This window comes from Bidens hawaiensis, unplaced genomic scaffold, assembly GCF_021521415.1.
Source record: "Bidens hawaiensis isolate Kalapana, Puna unplaced genomic scaffold, B.hawaiensis_p1.1 tig00006250_1, whole genome shotgun sequence".
Lineage (NCBI taxonomy): Eukaryota > Viridiplantae > Streptophyta > Magnoliopsida > Asterales > Asteraceae > Bidens > Bidens hawaiensis.
The window spans coordinates 59,450-84,045 of record NW_027491413.1 but is presented as its reverse complement, the minus strand read 5'-3'; the positions used below and the strand labels follow the sequence as shown (position 1 = coordinate 84,045).

At 37.6% G+C, this 24,596-nt stretch overlaps 2 protein-coding genes across 2 annotated transcripts; one reads left to right on the top strand and one right to left on the bottom strand.

The window, feature by feature from the left end:
* Positions 1-2,010: 2,010 nt before the first annotated feature.
* Positions 2,011-8,673, top strand: LOC143631724 (uncharacterized). The gene is made up of 6 exons (XM_077100393.1): positions 2,011-2,050; positions 2,612-3,679; positions 3,768-3,842; positions 4,508-4,728; positions 6,450-6,673; positions 7,784-8,673. Exons 2-6 carry the CDS (start codon positions 2,626-2,628, stop codon positions 8,454-8,456), a joined length of 2,247 nt encoding a protein of 748 aa, XP_076956508.1. The 5' UTR covers positions 2,011-2,050; positions 2,612-2,625; the 3' UTR covers positions 8,457-8,673.
* Positions 8,674-9,860: 1,187 nt separating this feature from the next.
* On the bottom strand, positions 9,861-11,998 carry LOC143631698 (heat shock cognate 70 kDa protein-like). Its single transcript, XM_077100378.1, has 4 exons — positions 11,912-11,998; positions 11,312-11,420; positions 10,296-10,771; positions 9,861-10,217 (listed from the first exon to the last, which is right to left on the bottom strand). Exons 1-4 carry the CDS (start codon positions 11,996-11,998, stop codon positions 9,861-9,863), a joined length of 1,029 nt encoding a protein of 342 aa, XP_076956493.1.
* Between the last annotated feature and the right edge of the window lie 12,598 nt (positions 11,999-24,596).

The window sequence follows — 24,596 nt, the reverse complement described above, 5'->3', positions numbered from 1 at the left end:
TCGGGTCGGATCAAACAATATGACATCTATATATCTAATTTTTCTTCATTTATTCAAAACAATTGTTCTTACAATAAAAAAAAACAATATATTTTTTTAACCAACAAAAACCTGAAATATTCATGATGAAGCGAGAGGAAGGGTGAGTATGGATAAGCAAATTCGGTATTGATACCGGTACCGAATTTCGGTACAGCTTTGGTACCGTTGGTACCGAATAGATACCAAAGTTTTGAGTTTTGGTACTGGTATATCTCAGATTTTAACTTCAATACCGTTATCGAACTGAATATTTTGGTATCGATACCGGCACCGGTACGGTACCGATCTCATCCTGAAGGGTGAATACCTAAAAGAATAATTGCAAAGACCTAAAATATTTATAAAAACAAATCATTTACTATTCGACTGCTATTTTGTAACTTTTGTATATAAATATTGCAAGGTTTTAGAAAAAAACCAAACGATGGGGTATTATATTTATATAAAAAAAGCAATAGTGACCGGTAGCATTTTGGAAAAATACTTCGGGGTTGACCGCGCTTAATACCTATAAAAATTTTCAAGAAAAATCACGAAATTTACCCTATTAACGGAGAAAACGGCAGTGGCCGGGTCCACCCCCGGTCCCCACATAGCTTCGCCCTTGTATGGCAGGGTATGAAACGTATAACATGTTGCTACATCTTTCATATCGAAATGCCTCATTGTTTTAAATGTTGCTTCCAGTAATATTGTTTCATTATTGTATACCAATAATAGAACAACCCATTATCAATTTAAAATTCAAATATATTTGATGATATAAAACGACTATATTTGTAATACATTTTTTTTACATAATATAAAGAGACTTAATTATCTTTTTTTATTTGTATTAACTTATTCATTGTGATTTATACATTAATTTATCTCGTGTAATACACGAGTTTCTAAAGCTTGTATTCAATATAAAACAATGATGAAATCTTACTAAATAATAATTGTTCTAATTTTAGATTATTATTTGTTTTCTACGAATATTTAACTTTAAAAACGTTTACTTTTACAATACAAAGTAATAAACAAAAACATGGAATAGTATATGATGCTCATGTTTGCATCACATAATTATATTTTCTACCCAATAATTCCTTTAAAACTATTTTTTTTTTAATTTAGATAATGAACATTGAGGAAAAAGTAAGTTTCATTGTTTCGAACGAAAGTTTGATAGTATCATTCTTTCGGAAACATTAACAATAAACTTTTACCGTTACTATTAGAAAAATTATGAGTAGAAAACATATCATGGATTCAGCTTCTTTTATGTCGGAATAGGTATCCAAATCTAATGATTATACGAGCCAACTCCAAACAGCAAACTCGTGCTGATAACGTGTTTTGAAACAAGCCTAATAGCTAAAACAATATGAGAAATAGATGTAGGGAGAAAATGAGAGATTCTATTAATAAGTTGTGTAATACAATGAGATACAATGAGATGTATATATAAGAGTAAATAAGTTGGAGAAAAAGCATACTCTATATTACGTATTGATAACCATAATAATATATATTTATAACAATTATTTATATTATTAAATTAATTTTTTTTTTGTATTTTTATTTAAGTATCACTCCAAATCTCTCCTAGTTATTTGTTATATTAACACAGGTGTGGAAGTCATAGTTTTTAGATAACATGGGCTTTGATTTTGTAGAGAATAAATTCCCTTGTTTGAGCATATTTATTAATTATTTATGAGTACCTAAATAAAGTTAGCTGGAATAAAATAAAAAATAAATAATAAAGTTAGGAAAAAGGGAAGGCTAGGCTTTCTATCCGATCGGGTGGGTTCTATTCTTTTTCTTTTCTTCTTCTTTCTTTGCATTTGGAGTGTATTAATAATAAGCGAGTCGCATATGGTGGACCCCACTCTTGTTAATGCATGAACAAACCCAAACCCCCTTCTCTCTCGAATCATCCATCCTATCCTATCAATCCTCACTAATAATAATAATAATAATAATAATAATAATCTTAACCTAATTCTAGTTCTAATTTCAGGTAAGCAAGCTGCTTCTTTCTCAATAGATATAGATCTATAATTATTAATAATTACTTCCATTCTTCTTTCGCTTCCACCTTTGTTATTTCTTATTTGAATACACAACATTCGATTCGATTTCACTTAATTAGGCTTTCTTTCTTTCTTTCAGATGCTAAATCACTCTTATTTTTGCTACCTACTTATAATTAATTTCATTTGCAGGTGGTATTGTTTTCTACTGATTGATTCAGTTACTATTCCACTTCTGATTTGATTGATTCTTTTAATACTTAGGTTATACACTTCCCCAATCTTTATTTTATTCAACAAATTATATTAAATTAGGTTTTCTAAATGCTAATTGCACATCATAACAACTCTCTACTTGGATCAAATTCACATGTACTATTATTATTATTATTATATGTTTAATATTAAATACTAACAAGAGTCTTTGCTTCTCAATTCTGATTGATAGATAGATTTTAAGGTTTTTCATAACTGCATCTTTTTAGGTTTAAATATCAATTATGAGTTATGTTACATTCAATAAACAAGTTGTTTTTTCCTGTAAACAGTACATGCGTGGGTGATGGGTGCTGCAAACTCTAAAGTGGAGGAAGATAAGGCCCTCCAGCTATGTCGCGAACGCAAAAAGTATGTTGGAAAAGCACTCGATGGCAGATGTTCACTTGCGGCTACTCATTTTACCTACATTGAGTCACTAACAATTATTGGAGCTGCTTTAAGAAGATTTGTTGAACCCGAAGCTGCAATGCACTCCTCTTTGTATACCTCCACCACTGCAACCCCAGACCCGCGGGCCTTTTCTTTCTCTTCAACCATGTCGCAACATATAATAAATCCAGCTGGAACCGGAATTAGTTCTCCATCGCCTTCTCCACCAACTTCCAGTCGGTTTTATGCAAATCATATGAAGACTAGAGGCTCCTTTTCTAGAAAAGTTGAAGAAAGGCCGCCTGTTCCTGTAATTGTGTCTGTAACTACTTCAAGTACTCCAGTTGCCACCACTCCTCGTTCCATAGATGAACCAGTGACCCCGTTTGACCACCCGTCACTTGATCAGCCTGAAAGTCAACCCTGGGATTATTTTGGTCTTCCTCATCCAATCGACAATGAGTTTTCTCCACATGAATTAAGTCACGTGCATGAAATGTACAATGATGTGCAAAGTATCAAGACCCCGACCGAAGGGAGTGTAACGTATCAAGAATCAGAAGACGAGTTTGATGGGTCGGATACAGATGGGCTGGTGAGAAGTTTTGAAAATGTTAATCGTGTAGTGGATAATGTTAGTGGGGTAGGTTTGCGTTCCATGTCGTCTGCAGAAAGCATGACACCAGAAACTGAAATCTTGAATGGTGAAAAGGGCAATTCTAATTCTCCTCTATTGTCACCATTAAAACGAAAAACGTCTGGTATTAAGAATGTTGCAATTCTTCAAGAAGAAAAGACAGAGGTGGTGAAAGAAGCTTCTGAAAATAGACCAGTACCTAAAGATTTGATTTCAAGCATGAGAGATATTGAACAGTTGTTTATAAAAGCTTCTGAGTGTGGAAGAGAAGTTCCAAGAATGCTTGAAGCTAACAAGCTTCACTTTCGTCCCATTTTCCCAGGAAAAGAACGTATGCTCTCTTACTTTCTTAAATAAATAAACATAATGTATTATGGTATTAGCAGTATATTCAACTAGTGTTTATTTTTATGTGGCAGGTGGATCGTTCACTTCAAAGTTTTTAAAAGCATGTATGGCATGTGGGGAAGATCCAAGCCAAGCACAGGGGGAAGGTAGGCTTTTTATTGTGTTTAGTGTAAATCAGCATGCTTCATGAGTAATAAAATTTGTTTCTTTTTTACTAAATATAGCTCCTTTTGTTGAAGATGCATATATAAATTTGGAAAAGTTCTTGTTTGCATTGTAGTGCATTTTTAAAGATAGTTTTGTCATAAATGGAAGTTAGTGGGTTGATGACGTGGCCAAAAAAGTCATTAGAGCTAATTGTCATTCAAGATGCTCTAAAAGGACCATTCTACATAGCACCACACTGAGCTCAATAGGTTTCAGTGTCATGGTTATGAAGATGACCTGTTAGTGTTATATTTATTTGTTGATTTTAAAGTGTACATCAGGTCTCCGAGTGACTTTATTTATGTTGTTAGATTTCATTTAAGTGTTCTATGCCTAGGTTTATTTGTATATTTCAAAGTCCTAAATATACCTGGTAAGTTTATTAGCCTGGACAAATAATATATATAAGCTTCAATACTAACAGAGAAAAAAAAATCTAAATCCACTTATTTAGGTTTCAATTTCATATTCTCGTATCATTTTAATCTTTTTGTTTCTTTCTCATAAAGTAAACTTTTGATCTATTGTTTTGATCATTTTGTTTATTTCCCATAAAGTACTTATGATTTTTCAATTTGAGTAACTAATTTTTTTTCCTGATTAGAACCTGCTCAAAATGACATGAAGTACTTAACATGGCATCGGTCGACATCATCCCGTGCATCATCATTCAGGCATGATCCCACGAGTGGCAACAACACAAGAGAAAATCCAGATGATGCATCCAGCAGCCTGTTTGATAACTTCTGCATGAATGCAGGAAGCCATGCTTCAACCTTGGATAGGCTCTACGCGTGGGAGAAGAAGCTTTATGATGAAGTTAAGGTAATAATATCATTAATTTTAATCCCTTAAATTCCTTATTATGAAATGACATGTGCTGATGTGCTTATCCTATGCTTTTTTAACTTCACTTTAAAACCAACTTTTAGAACATTCTATAACATTTTTGTATTTACTTAGCCATATTATCAATTATAAGGTTTGTTTCCATGTTGTTTCCTTTTATCACATTAGCATTAGAACATTAATACTTGTGTTGTGAAGCTCGTAGGCTCTGATCTGATCCTTATTCCTTGCTTTTAAGATGGGGGTGTTAGAAAAAAAATATATAATTTAAATATAATTTGACGAAGAAAATGGGTGGCAATGAGACAGGTTTTGGTAATCCTAATCTCATATCTGTTTCTCATGTTATGTGGTTAAAAGTTACCTGTTGGGATGGATCACCCGAAACCTGACATTAGACTCACCTCACAAAGCAACCTGAAATCTCAAATACTCAACTAAACTTTCAACTCTAAAATTTTAACAATTTCAAGTTTCCAACAACTTCATCATACTATTTGTTATACTTTTTGGGATTATATGATGTGTAATATTCAGTTTCATCGGGCGGGTATCGACTAATAGGCTACTATACTGTCCCAAGCATGTGATGATTATTAGGTTTTATAGTTTTAATGTAATTGCTTTATATACATTTGTATTATAATTTGTCATTTTAGAGTGTTATGCAAAAAATTAAAATAAAGTTGGGATTAAAGGGGTCGTGGTAGTGCCAACCGTGAATCCACTTGTCATATTCAGGTTTGTGTCAGACGATTTTCGGGTTCGTGTCATGTTCGACCTGCCAACCTGCAAGTAGGGGTGTTCAGTGAATCGAATTACGAACTTTCAAGTTAAATCGAATCCAACAATTTTTTTTGCCTGTATTTGTATTCAGTTCGTATTCGATTAAAAGTTGAACTATTCGATTTGTATTCGATTATATGCCTAATTCGAAAATCGATTTAAATTCGTATTTGAAACTCGAATTCGAATCAAATTTGAATAGAATTCAAATCCGATCTAATTCAAGTTCACCGTTGCCAAAACTTTGAAAACCATAATCATAATTGCAAAATACACATAAGTTAAAGCACCAACAATACCACATGATAATAACTTCAAAACTAAAGTACAAATAGTCTGAAATTCAAAATATTCAAAAAGAAAAGTCAATAACACTCATAATAGTATGGGCTAAGAAACAATAGTATGGTCTATTGGGTTTAACTAATTTGTAATGGACATTTATTATTTATGGATTTGAAACAAATTAATATATATATATATATAATTCGAATTTCGAATCGAATAAATATCATAAATTTGTATTCAATGTATCGATTCTTATATTCGAATTTTTTAAAACCGAATTCGAATCTTAATAATCAAATTCGAATCGAATTGAAGTTCGATTGTTTCGAATTCGAATCGAAATCTGAACACAACCAGCGAGCGCGACCCATTAGCACCTTATTATATGTAACTATTGTTTTTAAAAAATCTTCTGGTTCGTATTGTGTTCCGGTTACAAGGTTAAGTGAAAGGTTTATTCAACAATAATTTTTGAATTTGTTCTCTACACTTTCCAGTGTGCATACAGTGTAAAGAGAGAACAAATTGTGCTAAATAGCATGCCATTTTGTCATCTTTGGAATTGGCCTTGATGTCGTTATGTTGCGTTAACTAAAAGAACATTATTTATAATTTGCATGCAGGCAAATGAGGCGTTAAGAAAGGTGTATGACCAGAAACGAAAACTTCTTAGGGAGTTAGAATCCACTGGAGAAAGCTCGCGTCGAATAGATAAGACTCGGACAATCGTGAAAGATCTACATTGGAGAATTGGAGTTGCTATTTACAGGATTGATTCTATTTCTAGAAGAATTGAAGATCTAAGAGACAAAGAACTTCATCCACAACTTGAGGAGTTGATTGAAGGGTGCGTAGTCCTTCTAAAAATTAGTTATTTGTTAAGTTAGAACTGATAAAATGGGCAGGTTGGATAACACGTCACCGCTAGTTTTTGTCAAAATGGGTAATTTTTGGGGAATTCAGTTGGCCCAGTACACTTTTTCCAAAAATTGCTAATCTATAAATACCTTGTGTGTCAATACGATTATTGCTATAATGTTTCAAATAATCTTTTTTTTAATAACATGATTTTAAGAGGGTATATGCAATAAAAATACATCTTGATTGATGCGTTTTCAATAATTATGTGTGTCGATTAACCCAGTACACATTATGCGTGTTGAATTAACCCAATACACTTTTTTTTCAAAAAATGTTAATTTGTAAATACTTTGTGTCAAATATGATTAGAAAGTTTGTAATGTTTCCAAACAATCTAATGTCTTTTAATAGTATGATATAAGAGGTTTTATGTATTAACATTACTTTTCGTGGTACTTTCGGCCCGATTAACATGCTTTATACAAGTTTGACCCGTTAAGATTTAAAACGGAGTGAATACATCTGTTCTATGGGCATAAACAAGCTTAGTTGACCCCAAGCTTGGACGGATGTCTAAAGCTCAAGCTTGGCTTGCTAATAAGTTCAGTTTGAGCTCGGCTCGTTTATTAGTGATCAAGTATCTTGTTATTTTTTATTTATTCCAACGTATCTATTATTTGATTATTTTTATCATAATACTAATACTTCTTATGTAATTATGTATTTATTATGTAAATATCTAAGTGATACACTTGTTTATTAGTTATCTTTATTTATACGCATATATACTTATTTATAATTTAAATTAATACATATATTGATGTATATATTGTTTAATTATTTTCATCTATAATAATATTCTTATGTAATTATATGTTTATTATATAAACTAAATTTATATTTATGTAAGTGACACACTTGTTTAGGCTTGAGTTCATTTAAACTCGGCTCGATTCAAGTTTTTTCCAAGTCGATCTCGAGTAGAACATGAGCAGCTTGATTTATTCACGCCCTATCTCATTCATAAGTACACATGTCATAATTTCCGCCTCTATATCTTATCTTATGTAACGGTTTTTTTGTGTTATAATGGCAGGTTGAGAAAGATGTGGGAAGTAATGCATGAATGTCACAAGTCTCAATTCCTCATCATATCAGCAACAAACAAAAACACCCTCTCCAAAATCTCCTTACAATCCGACTCACATCGACAGATCACCGCTTATCTTGAAAGTGAATCAAGCACTCTTTCTTCAAGTTTTACAAAATGGATCGGTGCGCAGAAAACGTACGTACAATCATTAAACGAATGGCTTAAAAAATGCGTCTCACTTCAACAATCAACCAAGAGAAGAAAACGCCAACCGATCCAGTTAAAAGACTATGGCCCACCCATATACGTCACGTGTGGCGTCTGGCTAGAAAAGCTTGAAACTTTACCAATAAAAGAAGTTGCAGATTCCATAAAAGAATTAGCTGCCGAAATTGACCATTTCTTGCCCCGACAAGAAAAAGTCAAAGGTGGGCATCGTTCGATGCCATGGCAACATGTTAACAACAATGATGATCATGCAGGGGTGAATCTGCTACACGAAGAGGTTTTGGAGGACCGAAATGCAAATTTTGATCGGTTGAAGTCCCGCTTAGAGGGTTTTCTTGGACAGTTGAGTAAGTTTTCGGGATTGTCTTTTGAAATGTTCACGGATCTTCAAACGGCCATTAAAGAGAGGAAGATCATCTATGCACGAACTCACTCTAAGTCGACGTAGACGAAGACAGATTCTTGGAGATTTGTACATTGAAAAGAAATACTGGAATAAAGGGTTAGAGTTGGTTACCATGTTTAAGTAAATTGGAGGTATTATATGAGAATAATATATATAATTTACTATTTATTATTTATAGAGAAGTCGGTTTTGGGTTTAGACTGTATAACGCAGGGACTCGTATAGTGTATCGGGTACAAATTTGGCCCGCTTCTTCATGTTTCAGTTTGTGATGGCCATTGGAAGTCTTCGTAATCGATTTTTTACATTGCAATTTTTCAACCTGAGTATATTGTAGTTTCTGAGAACATGTACTTGGTATATTTATATTTCTTGTGTTTTTGTTGGAAATAGCAGGAAAATGATTGGTCTTAGTAGGAATAAGATATAAATGTTAGCCCGAATATTACTTTAGTATCTAATAACCTAGATAAGAAGCCTCGACGCTGCATGCATTGATAAACCGGTTTATGAAGGGGTCCTGTGACCGTACAGGGATGCGATTGTCTGTTCTCATCGCTTCAACATGCAAATAGAAGAGCAAAATGATGTGTACTATAAAAAGCTTTTTTTACAACATTTGAAACTACCTCTGATATACTGTTTCTGACGCTCCACATCTTGTTTACTCCACGACTGGGGTTTCCTTTTGTGTTAGGTTTCAAATCAAAGACCATATGATCTCAAACCTTAACCATCACCTCCATATCATCAAACAAGAAGGCCAACTGCTAGAATTGATATAAAACAGAAAACGGTTTCAACTTGAGGTGAAAACATAAAGGTTAACAACTTAAGTATTGGTATACATAGAAAGTTGATTATATATCTAGGGTTTGGATCAAATACAATCGAAATTAACGTGCTAAACATGAGAATTAAGTAGAGTAATTATATATACAAGTAAGAATAATTATGTAATTACTCAATGGTGTGATTATATAATTACTCTTCTTCACCATCGTCATCCTTGGACAAATAGTCCACACTTTATTACCGGTAGACATCACCTCAGCCGAAACATTAAGAATGCCATTAGCATCTATGTTAAAACAAACCTTGAACTTTTGTTCACCTGCAGGGGCTGCTGGAACGTCATGAAGAGTAAACGTGTCAAGAAAAATGTTTTCTTTGGTACACTTGCTCTCGCCCTGATATACATCAAATGGAAGATACTAGGTTGTCCAAAAATGTTACATAAATGTGCTCCTTAATGGTCGGTATGGGCGTGTTCCTAGGGATAAAAACACCCATACCATTTACATCTGCAACACCCATATGGGTGATAACAAACCTGATACCAAGAGAAAGAGGGGTTACATCTAGTAGTATGAAATCTTGCACCTTTTGGTTCCCATAACCACTTAACTTGCAGCAAAGACCGCAGCCCCATAAGCGACAGATTCGTCAGTCAGCATTAATGCTCTTGCAAAATGGTTTCCCATCAAAAAACTCCAGCATTTGTTGCACCTTGGGAATCCTTGTCGACCCACCGACAATAACCACATCAGCAACATCTTTCTTATGCATATTTCCTTCTCTCAAACAATTTTCCACATGCTTAATGCACATCTTGAAGAAACCAGCATTAATCTCCTCGAACTTCGCCCTGCTGAATTTGGTCGAAAAATCAGTACCCTCGTACAAGCAATCGATTTCAATCGGTGCTTGCGTCATTGATGACAAATCCCTTTTCGCTTTCTCACACGCAACTTTCAACCTCATCTTTGCTCGTTCATTCGCACTCACGTCCTTATTTTCTTTCTTTTTAAAGATTTCAACACAATGGTTCACCATCAACTGATCAAAAGTCTCCCCACCCAAATGAGTATCACCACCCACCGCTTTAACAGTAACGGTACCATTCTTGTTGATCCTCAGAAGAGAGACATCAAAGGTTCCTCCTCCCATATCAAATATCAACACATTTTTCTCTTCGGGACAGTTTACATCAGCACTTGTGTCTAGACCGTAGGCAATTGCTGCTGATGTTGGCTCGTTAATCAAGCGCTTGACGTTAAGGCCCGCCAACACACCAGCATCCATGGTTGCCTGCCGTTGCTTGTCATTAAAATATGCAGGGACAGTTATGACCGCATCGGTTACCGTTGTTCCAAGGAACGCTTCAGCCGCCTCTTTCAAGTTTCTTAGAATCAATGAAGATACTTCTTCCGGTGAAAATTTCTTTTCTTTTAACTCGTGTTCAAATACAATGATTGGCTTCTCCCCGGACCCTTCAATAACCTTAAAAGGTCTAATATCAATGTATTTCTTCACTACACCATCATTGAATCTGGCTCCCATTAAACGTTTAACATCTGCACATTATTATTTTTAATAAAAAAACACAAAGCTTAAAAAGGTGATCAAATATAAGATTGGATACTAAATGAAAGGAATGACATTGGTGTAAACAAGCCAAGCATGAGCTCGAGCTTGATTTGTTTTGACTTATGAGAGCCCAAGCTCGTATTCGGCTCGCTTCAAGCTCTTTTATTATACATTAATTAATTTGTATAAGCTTTTAAATATTTTTATGTGATGAAAAAAGGTATTGGTCAAGCCTAAGCCAGGCTCGAGCACGGTTGTGTAGTGAAATTTATAGATACAAGTCTAAAATAAGTCAAATTCATAGATACACAAGGAAACAAACTCCCATGCAAGGCTGCAAGATAACTAAACAAGCATTATTTGAGGCTCAGGCTCGATCTTTTTATCGATCCGATCTCGAGTATGGAAGTTGTTGATGAAAGAAACTTACCAAAAACAGTGTTTTTAGGTGATTTGATTTTTTGCAGCCTCACCAACTAACATCTCTATTCCATTCCAAGCAACACATGAAGGTGTGATCTTGTTACCTTGCTGGTTGGGAATGATCTCAACACGGTTGTGCTTATCAAACCAAGCTGCCACACATGAATAAGTTGTTCCAAGATCAATGCCAATTGTAGGTCTCTTGTTGGTCATCTTCAAACAAAGTACAAATTAATTACCAGAGAAATGAACAAAAGCACAAGGAAATGAAGTGTTCAAATATCAAATGTATAATGCAACGAAAATCCAAGGGACGTCTTGATAAACTAAAAAGGATATTGTAAAGGTAATCGACAAGTACAAAAGGCAATCTTTCATCGTAAAGGTTACACCAACGGTTTAAATAAACTACAGTAGTTTTTTTTGGCAATGGTTATTCACACACCCATTTTAGATATTCACACACCCTCTTAACACACATTTTATCTCTACATACACCCTATAAAGGGTGTATGAATAACACATCTTTTTTTATTATTATTTTTTTTTATCTATTTCATGAAAAATTATTTAAATTATAAGTCCCTTTTTTTGTCGTAAGTTTTATCATTTTATATGTTATATACTTTTTAGCTGCTAAAAAACTATATAAACCGCTATTTACCCAATTGACATACTCTTAAAGGCAAGGGATCTTTCCATACCATTTTTTTCCTATACGGCTCGTATAGGGCTATACGGTCGTATAGCACCAGAATCGTGTCATTTTGTGTTATGATGTTTTGAACCATCGTTTGCAGTGTCTCGTATAGCCATATACTGGTCGTATAGGCCTATACGGCCGTATAGACACTTTTTTTTTTTAAATGATGACCATATATCTAAAATATGTGATTTATACGGGTCGTATTTGGCTCGTTTATCTTAACGGGCTTAAATGTTGAGCTCAAGCTTAGCTCGTCAAAAGCTCAAGACTGTTTGTGGCTGGTTGACCCAGCTTGTTTATTATTAGACTATGTCAGCTAGATTAGATTATTATTATTAATTGTTATATTGTAAATGGTAGCTAAGTGTATTTAGTTACTTCTATATATTAAGATGTAATCTCCTGCATTGCATTATTGATATACAAAATAATTATACTGATTACCTTCAGTAAACTAATTTGGTATCACAGCCAATATTTTCTCTAACCCTAATCACACTCTGCCGCCTATCCTCTACAATCTGCCACACAAATTCTGATTTCTTCCGACCACCCCTCTTCTTCAATGGCAGCGATCCTTATCTTCTCAAACCAAGAAAAGACCACCCATAAGTCACACAAATTCGCCTTTACACTCAAACCTACCAATTATGGCTACTGGAGATCCATAATTGAATCCTTCTTAACATCACATAACCTCTTCGGTTATGTTGACGGAACAATTCCATGTCCCGAACAAAATGTTACTGTTCAAACTACAACTACTGATAATCCCAGTTACATTCCTTAGATTTCTAACGATGCTCATATCCGCACCTTAATTATCTCAACCGTTTCTGAAGAATCGTATCAGCATGTTCAGGGAAAAACTTCCCGTGAAGTCTGGCTATCCTTAGAACGGGCTTACGCACCCTTCACTGCTTCTCATGAATTCACTCTCAGAAGTACTCCTCCGCATCACTATGAAGGGGAACGAAAAACCAGTTGACTATCTTTGCAGGGTACAAGAATATGCAACCGCTCTTGCCAACATCGGAGAACCGGTAAAGGATAAAGAACTTGTCATGCTCACCCTTGCAGGGATACGTGAAGAATACAACGGCATGAAAGGAACCCTGTTGGGCCGCCTACCACCTGTCTCTTTTCATGAAATCTACTCACTATTATTCGATCATGATTACGTGGTCACTAAACTGGTGCAAAACAACCCGCAAGCTTTACTTGCTGCAACCTCCAACTCCTCGGCTGCCCCCGGTCTTCTACCAACCCCACCAAACACTGACCAATTGCAACAGCAACTTCATAATATACAACTGATGGCCTCCCAATTAGGTTACCAGCTAAACCTGAATCTGTCACCACGACCCCAGGCCCACTTTGGGTCTCGTTCCTATAATACCAATCGTGGCACAATAAACAACCGTGGTTATCCTCGGGGCAACACTCGTGGTTCCTTCACTCCACAGCCCAGAGACAATGGTAGTACTAGACAATTTCAATGGGCTTCCACTCAAAACACTGTATACGGTCACTGCAACCGATGCGGAATCGGGCATCTCCCCTCTCAATGCCACAACCAACCCTCCCAACAAAATCGGCCACCGCCTTAGGCGAATTTTTATGCCTTTTCAGATGCGGCTTCATCATCTGGAACTGCTTGGAAGCCCGATACGGGTGCAACTCATCATGCCACTCTAGACTTAACAAGCCTGGACAACTTTGAGGCATATTATGGTAATGATTCATTACTTGTTGGCAATGGTAATTCTATACCTATTTTACATATTGGTTCATCCAAATTCCACTCAAAACCTTTAAACTTTCTGATATCTTTATGTTCCCACCCTTAAACAAAACCTTTTATCTGTACAAAAATTTTGCCTTGAAAATAATGTATTCTTTGAATTTCACTCTACTTTCTTTGCTGTGAAGGACAAATCTACACGCAGTACCCACCTAACGGGTCCCAGTGAACAAGGCTTATACTCTATCCGTCTTCCACAACTCAAGTCGTTGCCGAAGGTTGCCTTCACCGTTGCCAAAGCTTCTTCGAATATTTGGCATCAACGTCTAGGATACCCTCATGCTCAAGTTTTTAATTCTATTGTTTCTCATTGTTCTTTACCAGTTTCGGACAAATTATCAAACGATTTATGTTCTTCTTGTCAAATGGGAAAATCATCAAAATTGCACTTACTCGATTCTAATTTTCATAGTTACAAAATTTTGGATCTGGTTTATTGTGATGTTTGGGGTCCATCTCCGAAACCATCTGTTGATGGTCATCGGTATTTTATTGTGTGTTGATAATTATACTCGTTATATGTGGTTCTATTCTTTAGCATAAAAATCTGATGCTTATGTTATATTAACAAATTTCATCAAAATGGCTGAACGCCAATTTAACAAGAAATTAAAGTCCAATCAGTCTGACTGGGGGGGGGGGGTGGTGTTAAATTCCGCCCTCTTACTAGCCTCTGTCGTAGCCTTGGCATCATCCATCGCCGCTCATGCCCACACACCAGCGAGCAAAACGGGTTTGTGGAACGCCGACATCGGCATGTCGTTGAAACGGGTCTCTCCCTATTGGCTCACTCGACTATACCCCAATGTTTCTGGCACTTCGCCTTCGAAAAAGCCGTTTACCTAATTAATCGGCTTCCCTCACGTGTATCCTCCAACAAATATCCCTTTGAACACGCGTTTCTCCGCAAACCTGATTGTTCTTTCCTAAGAGTCTTTGGCTCACAATGTTTTCCCTACCTCCGCCCCTACAACCGTCACAAAATCGAATTCCGTTCTACTCCGTGTGTCTTCCTTGGCTATAGTCTTTCTCACCATGGCTACCGTTGTTTTGATACCTCCATTGAGCGTATCTATATAGCTCGGCACGTTCGATTCAATGAACAAGTCTTGCCCTACAAACCCTCAACACAACCGACCACATCATCATCACCACCCGCTTCCCCGTACATCTCTATATTTCCCAACCCACCACCTGGTTTCCCACCTGATCCTAGCACACCTACTAACATTGATTTATCTCCACCATCCTCACCCCATCAGCCACCAAATGCTAATCCTACACCGATAACCGAATCTCTTACAGCCCAACAAACCACCCGGCCTCTCCCCCTACGGCCCAATCCTCTCCAGCCCACCACACACATACGGAACAGCCCACGCTGCCTAACAACCATCCAACGCCCACTATCCTAACAACCCACCACCTACAGCTACTCATTTCCGACCACCCAACCTCCGACAGAAGCCGGAACAACCTGATCGGTATAATCTGGAAGCATATATAGCCAAATTACCTCTTCCTTACCCATTGAGCCAACAAGTTTTACTATTGCCAACAAATATAAAGAATGGCGCCTTGCTATCCGAAGAGTTGGACGGGATGCACAAAAATGGCACGTGGACTCTTGTGCCACCTGTTCCTAATGCTAATATTGTTGATTTCAAGTGAGTTTACAGGTTAAAAACGGATGAAAACGGGAACATTTGCAGGTTTAAATCCCGTTTGGTTGCGAAGGGCTTTCATCAACAACACGGAGTGGACTATCATGAGACGTTCAGTCCAGTCATCAAACCTACCACTATTCGGACCATTTTATCGTTAGCCGTTACAAACAAATGGTCCTTGCGCCAACTGGATATTCAGAGTGCTTTTCTATATGGTGATCTTGAGGAAACCGTATATATACGCCAACCACCAGGATTCGTTGATCCTACCAAACCGGATCATGTTTGTCCTCTAAACAAATCTTTATACGGCCTCAAGCAGGCTTTCCGTACCTGGTTTAACAAATTATCAAATGCTCTTCATCAGTTGGGGTTCCATGGGCTAACGACTGATCCATCACTGTTTATTCTCAATTCACAGGGCTCGTTGGTGTATCTCCTGGTTTATGTGGATGACTTCATCATCACTAGTAACAATGCTGATACAGTGTCCAGGCTTATCACCCGTCTTAACTCTATTTTTCCTCTTAAATATTTGGGCCAACTACACTATTTTCTTGGGGTTGAAGTCATTCACAAGAAATATGATTTAGTTCTTTCCTAAAGAAAATATATTGGAGATATTTTGTATCGGTTGGGTCTAACGGATTGCAAGCCAATTCCACTCCTATGGGTACTTCTCATGTCTTGCTTCCTGATGATAGTCCTCCTTTGGACGATCCTTCTCGGTACAGAAAAACAGTCGTCGCTCTCCAGTATGTGACTCTTACGCGTCCCGATATTGCATTTGCGGTTAATCGGGTTTGTCAGTTCATGCACGCCCCTACATAAAACCAATGGGTAGCTGTCAAACGCATCTTGCGTTATTTAAAGAGTACGATGAACATGGGTCTTTGGTTCCGTCACAATACAAGCTATTGATATAATGCTAAATGTTTATGTTTCCAGTGTATATTTTATTTAACATTTTAATTGTTTTTGTTTTTTTTTAGTCAATATTTGTATACTACAAACGTTTTTATGTTTTGTAGGTTCCGGTAGTTGATCGTGATCAAAAAGGATGAAAAACGAGCTAAAAAGAGCCGAAACGGAGATCCGGAACGCGTCAGGAAGGAGCCAGACGGTCTGACCGCCCCTTGGTGGAGCACGCCGCGCCGCGCGACCGGGGAGGCCAAAGCCCGTCGCGCGGCGTCTAGGCAAAGCTGATGGATTTTTAAATTAGTTTTTGGTATATTTTGGGCCTTGTTTTAGGTATTTAAACATGTTTAACTTAAACCTAAAGAAAAACTGAAGCCCCTAGCCGAAATTGGGAGTTCTTGGAGCTATCTTTGGAGTTTCGTGGTGATTTTGAAGGCGAGAGGACAACCGGTGAAGAGCTATACGTTCACGTTTGAAGTTTTACGGGTTTTATCATCCTTGATTCTTCGTTCTTTAGATTTTCACCAAGTTTTCAGTTTTATTTGTTTTGTTTGATTTAGACTTTATGATGCTAGGCTAAATTCCATAAACTACCTAGGTCATGATGAACCTTAGTTCGGTTTGATTTTTGTTTGGATTTCGTTTCGTTATGGATTTTATGTTTTAAGTAAACTGTTGAGTTTTGATTTAATTGATGCGTTTGATTGCTTGGTTTTGTTTACTTGAATTTATTGTTTCACATTGCCCTTATTGATTGTTTCATAGGATAGGGTTTTATTAGGTCATTTACTATGTGTTCTTGACTAGTTTGTGATTAATATCGATTAAAATCATAGAAACAATAAAATCAATTAAACAGATAAAAGTGAGCTGCTAGTCTAAAAAGTTGTAAGGTGATAGGCTATTGATAGATCTTTGCTTGTCGGGATTGCTAGATTTAGTTCTTCATAAGGAGTCCGTCTAAATTTGATTGTCAGCTTAGTCTATTAAGTTAGTTGAGTCTGCTTTGCTATCTTTGAATTCCGCGCTATAAGGTAGGTTTTCGTCATAAAAGATACTTAGGCATAAGCGATTAAATAACCGTAAGGAAGTTTAATATAAAACTGGTGAGTCTTAAAACTTGTTAGAAATCCATAGGCGTCTTCTTGAAGTTCAAGGGTCCTGTTCAGGTTTTCTGTTAAGGGTCTATTTTATGATCCCAGTTCCATAACGTGAGTTTTTCCATTTAATTAATAACCATAACTTTGGGGATTCTGGCCTTGGTAGTTATCTTTATCATCTGAATCAATCCAAGTTTTCTTAACCGTTTTCTTTAGTTAAATTAATTAGGTTAAGTTTTTATATTAAATTAATTAATTAAGTAGTAATGATTATGTTTTATTATTATTATTATTATTATTATTATTATTATTATAATAGTTAGGGTTAGGGTTTTATATTTTATTAATTAGTTTAATATTAGTTTAAGAGTTAATTAATCATTAGTTAGTTATTAATAAGTTTTAATTATTACTATTAAATTCCCCTCAAATATTATAAATAAATAGTCATGTCAGTTTGTCGAGTCTAGTTATTTAATAAACGTGATTTAAAAAGTCTCGTGGGTTCGATATCCGGACTTAGTTAGCTTTAGAGTCGATCAGTTTACTTGCCGGTTAGTAGTTTAATCGAGTTTTAAGAGTCTAGAATTATTACTTAGTGTCTAGATTAGCGTAATTTAGTTAATAATTATTAAACTACTTTTAGCACATCAAGTTTTTGGCGCCGTTGCCGGGACTCTTGGCGATTGCGATATTAGCTTTGATTGGACTTACTTGCTATATACGTGCTATTGTGTTTTTGCTTTTGGGTTTTTTTGGTTTTAGTTAATTAGATTTTTACGTGTTTATTATTATTATTGTTTTGCTTTGAGTCGTAGGCGTCTAATTGTCCGTGTCTTTTGCTTGTTTAGATTCTTGTAATTATGTGTGAAATTTGTAATGGACCTCAGTTTACCATTAAATGTCCATACTACCTTAACCTTAACTGTGATACGTGTGGTGATCCTCATTTACACTATGATTGTCCATACAAGGGTTCTCGCTTTATTTGTTATAGATGCGCTGGTTGTCATATGACTCGTGCATGTCCATATAATCGTACTAACCCCTATGTGCAGCAACAGTCTTATCTTTCATAGGGGTCCGTGTCATATTTTTATAAAGAACCGGATCGGGGATATCAATACAAACATGGGAAAGTGTTGGTGCATGATGTCAGTAGTTCAATATCTAGTGTTTTGTTTTGTGTCTGTAATCGTGTTAGTTTGTTTTGTTTTGGTTTAGATAGGTTGTCTCACAAGTTTGCCTGTTATAAGCGAACTTGTGGACAAGCGAAGTTAATGACAACTTCGCCTAGTCTGTTAGGCGAAGTTGTCGTAGCATATATAAGCTAGGTTATGGGCTTGGTTTTAAAAAAAGAATTGAAGAACGTGTGTATGTGATTGAATATCACGTGTTGAAGTGTTGCAATACAACGTGTCTTTTTAGTATTGTAACGTGTTCGTGTTTGATTTTAACATATTACACATCTTACGCTCGTATCGTGTTACGTAGGGATCCGCACCTACGTAGTACGAGATACTTCCGTGAAGATCCGGCTGGGAACCTACAATTGGTATCAGAGCATATGCTCGTGATTGTGTGGTCCGGGATTATCACACGAGTGTAGAAATCGTTCCGTTCGACTACTCGCGGAACGAGTTTACGTTGAAATACCGAGTTTTTGTGTCCTACCCATCTCCCATAATCAAAAATAACCCATTACACCTTCGCATACCTCGCAATACGCCAAATTCAAACCTGAAAAAACCTTGTGTTCATCAGGCGAAGTTGCCGTCACTGTTCGTAGGGTTTAGGCGAAGTTATAAGGTTAAGCGAAGTTATCAATCCAGCGAAGTTGAGTTTAAGCGAAGTTATACATTAAGCGAAGTTAGGAAGCAAGCGAAGTTAAGTTTCAGCGAAGTTGAGAACAAGCGAAGTTAAGCTTAAGCGAAGTTAAGCATAACTTCGCCTACTGGGTACTGTTCAGAATAATAAAAATTATTTTATACTTTCCCTGTGTTTTGAGTTGTGTTTCTTTTGATTATGACTTCGATAAATATTACAGAACTGGTAAAAATGGAAGTTGAAGCCGGTTCAGCAACTAAGGCTCCAAAAATGCTTAAGGGTACCGATTTCGTTGCTTGGAAAGATCGTTTTGAGCAGTATGTTAAATATCAAGATGCGAAGATGTGGGTGTGCATACAAGACGGATACATTCCACCAACATCCCTGTTTGAAGGTCGTGACCAAATTAAAAAATACAGTAAAATGGAAGAAGAGGAAAAGAAGATGTATGAGGCAGAGAGTAAAGCTCATGCAGCAATAACCATGGCTCTTCCACAAGAAATTCTCCATACCTTTAAGAAATACAAAATCGCTAGAGAGCTATGGGAAGCACTAGAAAATCGATATGAAGGTAATGTGGGGATCCGTGCTTCCAAGACTAAGCTACTAAAAATCCAATTCTCGGTGTTCAAATATTTGAAAAATGAATCACTTGATGATATCATTACAAGATATTATCATCTGATGACCGAACTTAGAAATTACTCAATTGACTACAAAGAAGAAGAGATTGTAGAGAAACTTCTTGATGCTCTTCCACCGAAATGGGAAATGTACACGGTTTTGATGAGAGAAGACAAAGAGTTTGCCAATATTGATTTAGAAACAGCAGTCAATAAATTACGAACTTTTGAACTTAACATGGTTTGGACCGAGACACCAACTGATCAGGTTCAGGATCCGGGAATGTATGGTGCAAAGGTTACTTCAAGTTCAAGTTCAAAATCAGAGTCCTCTGCCTACTACTCAAAGGGAGACTTGTAGGTTCCTGGACGGATCGTACACGGGATGTCTCTAACAACGCAGGTGCGGAATCCCTGCGTAGGTAGATACGAGTGTAGAGTATGTAGAGATCTAACACACAAGCAATAAACCAACCACGTTATATTGATAACAAACACGTGACCCGAGGTCACTGTTACAGACTATGACACGTAACTCGGTTGCTGAAAACTGAAACGAAAACCCTAAACGAACAACACGTAATCTGTTCTGCTGAACAGTATTTAAACACGACAACTTCGCCACAGGCGAAGTTGTCAATAACTTCGCTGATTCAACAAGTTCGCCATAGCGAACTTGTTGACAACTTCGCGCATTACAAAACAAACATAAACAAAACATAATTACATTACAGACTCGATTACAAATGCTAGACTATGAACTACTGACATACATGTACCAACAGACTCCCCCTTGGCAGTAGCTTCATATCTTGATCTTCAAATCTTGAGTCTTGTAATCTTTACCTCTACGCGTGCGCCCCTTCTCTCACACATACCGACACTACCCTTTGATATTTCCTAGCTTGATCCTTCCAAGCAGGAATGTAGAAGATCTTCTTCTCGTTGAGCACTTTCAAATCATCCTTCGATAGATTAACAAGATGCATCGGGTCGTACACCCGAAGTACTTCTTGTTCATCCTCATCTTCCATTACCGCCTCAGCTGTCTCACAATCCACGTACCACCATTTTAAATCTTTTAGGACGTTCTTGGGCATAACTTTCATCGGTACTTCCTTCAAATGACGGACTGGTTTATACTTCATTACCATCCAAGGTTTGCCGTCAGCCCTCATTCCACGATCTTTGTCTTCTATCAACTTTCCTTTTTGAGGCTTTAGCAGTTCAAACTTTTTGTCTTTAATGGCTTCTTTCCAGACGATCTTCCCAATGATTCTTGCCATATCATCATTACTTCTATTGATCAGCCCCAATCTCGCTAAATCTCTCACCTCACATTCTGGTAAGGAATTCAGAGATCTCAACAATCTCTTAAAGTACTGAATGCCGTCGTACCGTTTGATCACAAATAGTTTCAGTTCTTTGTCGTACAACCAGCATATGATTCCTTTCTTTGACTCTGCATAGCCCTTTATATTATAAGTCTTTCTGAACATCGTTGGCACTGCAGGCTTCTTGGTTTTAACAAACCACTGAGCACAGCCTTCTTTCCAGTTCGGCTGCTCCTCCCATACTGTATCTTCTATCACACTCTCATCCCCCAATTCTGATCTCTCAACAGCTGGAATCTCATGTTCCACTGACTCATCTACAATCTCACCTTCTTCTAATACATCTTCCACATTAATCTGTTCTCCAATCCTCTCAATCTCATCCATAGGCAACACGTCATCATCATCCATCAACTCATCGTCCTCCTCCTCATCCAACTCCTTCAACGCATCAATAACGTCTTCAACATCAGCGTCGTCATCCACAACTACAACATCATCACCATCTGCATTTGTAGACTCCCCCTCAGTTGTGGAAGCTCCAAGAGCCTGAGAGGTTCTTGGCAGCTCACCACCTGCACCTGAAGGTGCATTGGGATCATCGTCATGATCTTCTCGTCTTTTCGTTCTCAACTCATCGCCCCTACACATCTTCTCCCCCTGAGATGCCAAGTAATCCTTGAAGGCATCTATTATTCGTCCATGTTCAACCAGGAGGGCAGCTTGTAGTCGATTGGATTCCACTAGGCGGTCAATAGTATTTGACTGTTCAGCAACAATCCGCTCTAGCGAAAGAATCCTCTCGGTATCTGAAGTAGGCAATGGAGTTGGTGGAACATCAGCAGAAGTGACCGCAGGTGGTACACTTGGTAACCCTGCAGTAGAGGTGATTGTCGACTCCACAAACCGTGCAACTACCACCGGTGGATTAAGCGGTTGAGGTGGTAGGGACACAATTGTTGGTGCCGACGTCTCGATCGCTGAAACCTGTGCAGTAGTAGGAATAAGAGACATACCAGATAAGGCAGGTGGAGCAAAACGTACTAGTCTTGAAGATTCACCAGCTCCCGAACCTATCCCTCTCTGTTCTCTTCTTGAGCGTCTTAGCACAATCTGTACTGCCTCCTCTTCATCCACTTCATCCTCATCCTCCCCCACAGTTCTCGGCCTCTTTCCCGTAGTCCGTTCACGAGACACCATAAGTCTTCTTGCCTCAGCAAACGTCTCGTCTAGATCAGAGTCAGCTACCGAAGTAGCTGCTCTGGTAACATCCATAAACTGAGGACCCGAGACATCCATATCAAACAAACCATGTCCACTAAAAGCAGCATCTAGATCAACGTTTTCAGCAGTGGACACAGCCTGAGATATAGTAGCTGGCACAGCAGCAGAAGATACAACAGGCGCAGCTGATACAGCATGAGGTGCTGCCGCCTGATGTGGTTGCGGATCCCTGAACTCGTCCCCTCCTGCAGGAACATACTCCGGGTTAATGAGATACCCGAAAAGTGGAGTATGCCTGGGACGCCGCTCAGGGTTGCTTCGAGTGCTCGACGTTCTGCACTGAGCAAAGATACGTTTTGTTACGCACTCAACGTATCTGATAGGGCGTCTTTGCGGTACAGACGGAGCGACATGATTGATAATCATTTGTAGGAACCGAGGATACATAATAAAACGCTCGCGCGCCGTCGCCCGTCTCTGACGATCAATCTCGTAAAAGATTAGCTGACTAAACGAATATCTGCGGTTGTAAGTCAGCGCAATCATAGCCGATTGCATCGTCGCACCCATCCCATCTGTTCCTGCCTTTCTGCCGGACATGCATACTATCAACACATGCATCAAAAAGCGCCATTGATCCAGCAGAAAGCCTTTCCTCCTCTGCGAGTCCCCCAGCGGACCCGAATAACCCATCCTTAAGTAAGCTCCGTCACGGAAAGGAGCTACGAATTCCGTTGGGTCGTCTCTCGTTTCATCACCGAACTGCAGAGCCAACCGTATGTCTTCCGAGGAAAACTGTATGTCTTGACCATTGACAGTTGCTCGCATCACTGGAGGCTCAGGTTTGCAATCATAATACACCGTCTGCCAGAAATCTTGAATGTTGGGCAGAGATATGGGTAGTGTATTAGTGATCGCGTGAAAAACTCGTGATCGTTGGAGAAATGTGATAATCTCCCTATAGTCTTCAACGCCTCGTGCGTCTGGATCCAAAGTGATGTATTGGTTATGGGCTGGGAAGAATTGTCGTTGCTCATCACCATCATCACCTCCAGTACCTCCAACAGCAGCCATATCTGCACAAAACAAATCAAGTTAGAGACCATATAATCATCTCACAAGTTCGTTGTGTACCATATGCGAAGTTGTGATGTACAGGCGAATTTAAAGTTGAGGCGAAGTTGGGAACAACTTCGCTTCATCTGTAAGTTCGTCTATAAACTTATAAAAAATTTGAAATAGGCGAAGTTGTGTTCAAGGCGAAGTTATGGATAACTTCGCCATAGGCGAAATTAAGCTTCAAGCGAAGTTGTGGATAACTTCGCTGAAGGCGAACTTAAGCCACTGGCGAAGTTGAGAATAACTTCGCGTAAACCTTAACTTCGCCTGAATCTGAAACGGCGACTGTTCAGATTCAAACAAGGTTTATCCGATGTTTCGGACCGATTTAACGATCTAACAATGAAGTCCAACATATTTCAATGGTGTTAGGACGAAAAGGTTGTCCATGAACACGTAACGTGAGGTCGGAAAACTTGGTTTCTAAGGTTCGACGACCCGAGGTCTCGAACCGGGTAAAACCATAACGAGAAAGATAGGATAATATTGACTACACATACCACTAGTATAGTAGAAACAAGGAACACAAGATCGAAATCGAAAGTGAAGAATAAGATCCGGATGTATTGGTTATTCGAACAAGTTCGCTGGTAATTCGAGAAAAAAATGATACAGTTTACTGTTTACAATCCCTTATATAGGGCAGAGTTGGTTCAGGCGAAGTTACGCTTAACTTCGCCAAGGCGAAGTTAAGCACAACTTCGCTGAATTCAACAACTTCGCCCGTAATTTTCAAAATCAGCCCTTTAAGTTTGAATAATCCTGAATTTAACCTTAGAAATTACCAAAAAGAGTTAAACAAATATGATCAAGATCTAGTAACCAACAATAAAATGATATAACTACAAAAAACAAAAAAAATCTTAGAAAAATTTTAACGAAATAAGGGATCAAATTTCAGTCTAGTCAGGGACCACTACGTTTTAGAAAAGATCCTAACAGGAATCATACTAACGATGTGACTGTCACTTAGATCCGTGTTTGGCTGTATTATGACATAGAGACACAGGTTGTAAGCATGTAAATAACGTAAATGGTTTTCATCGTTTCTGTGATACGGATTAAGG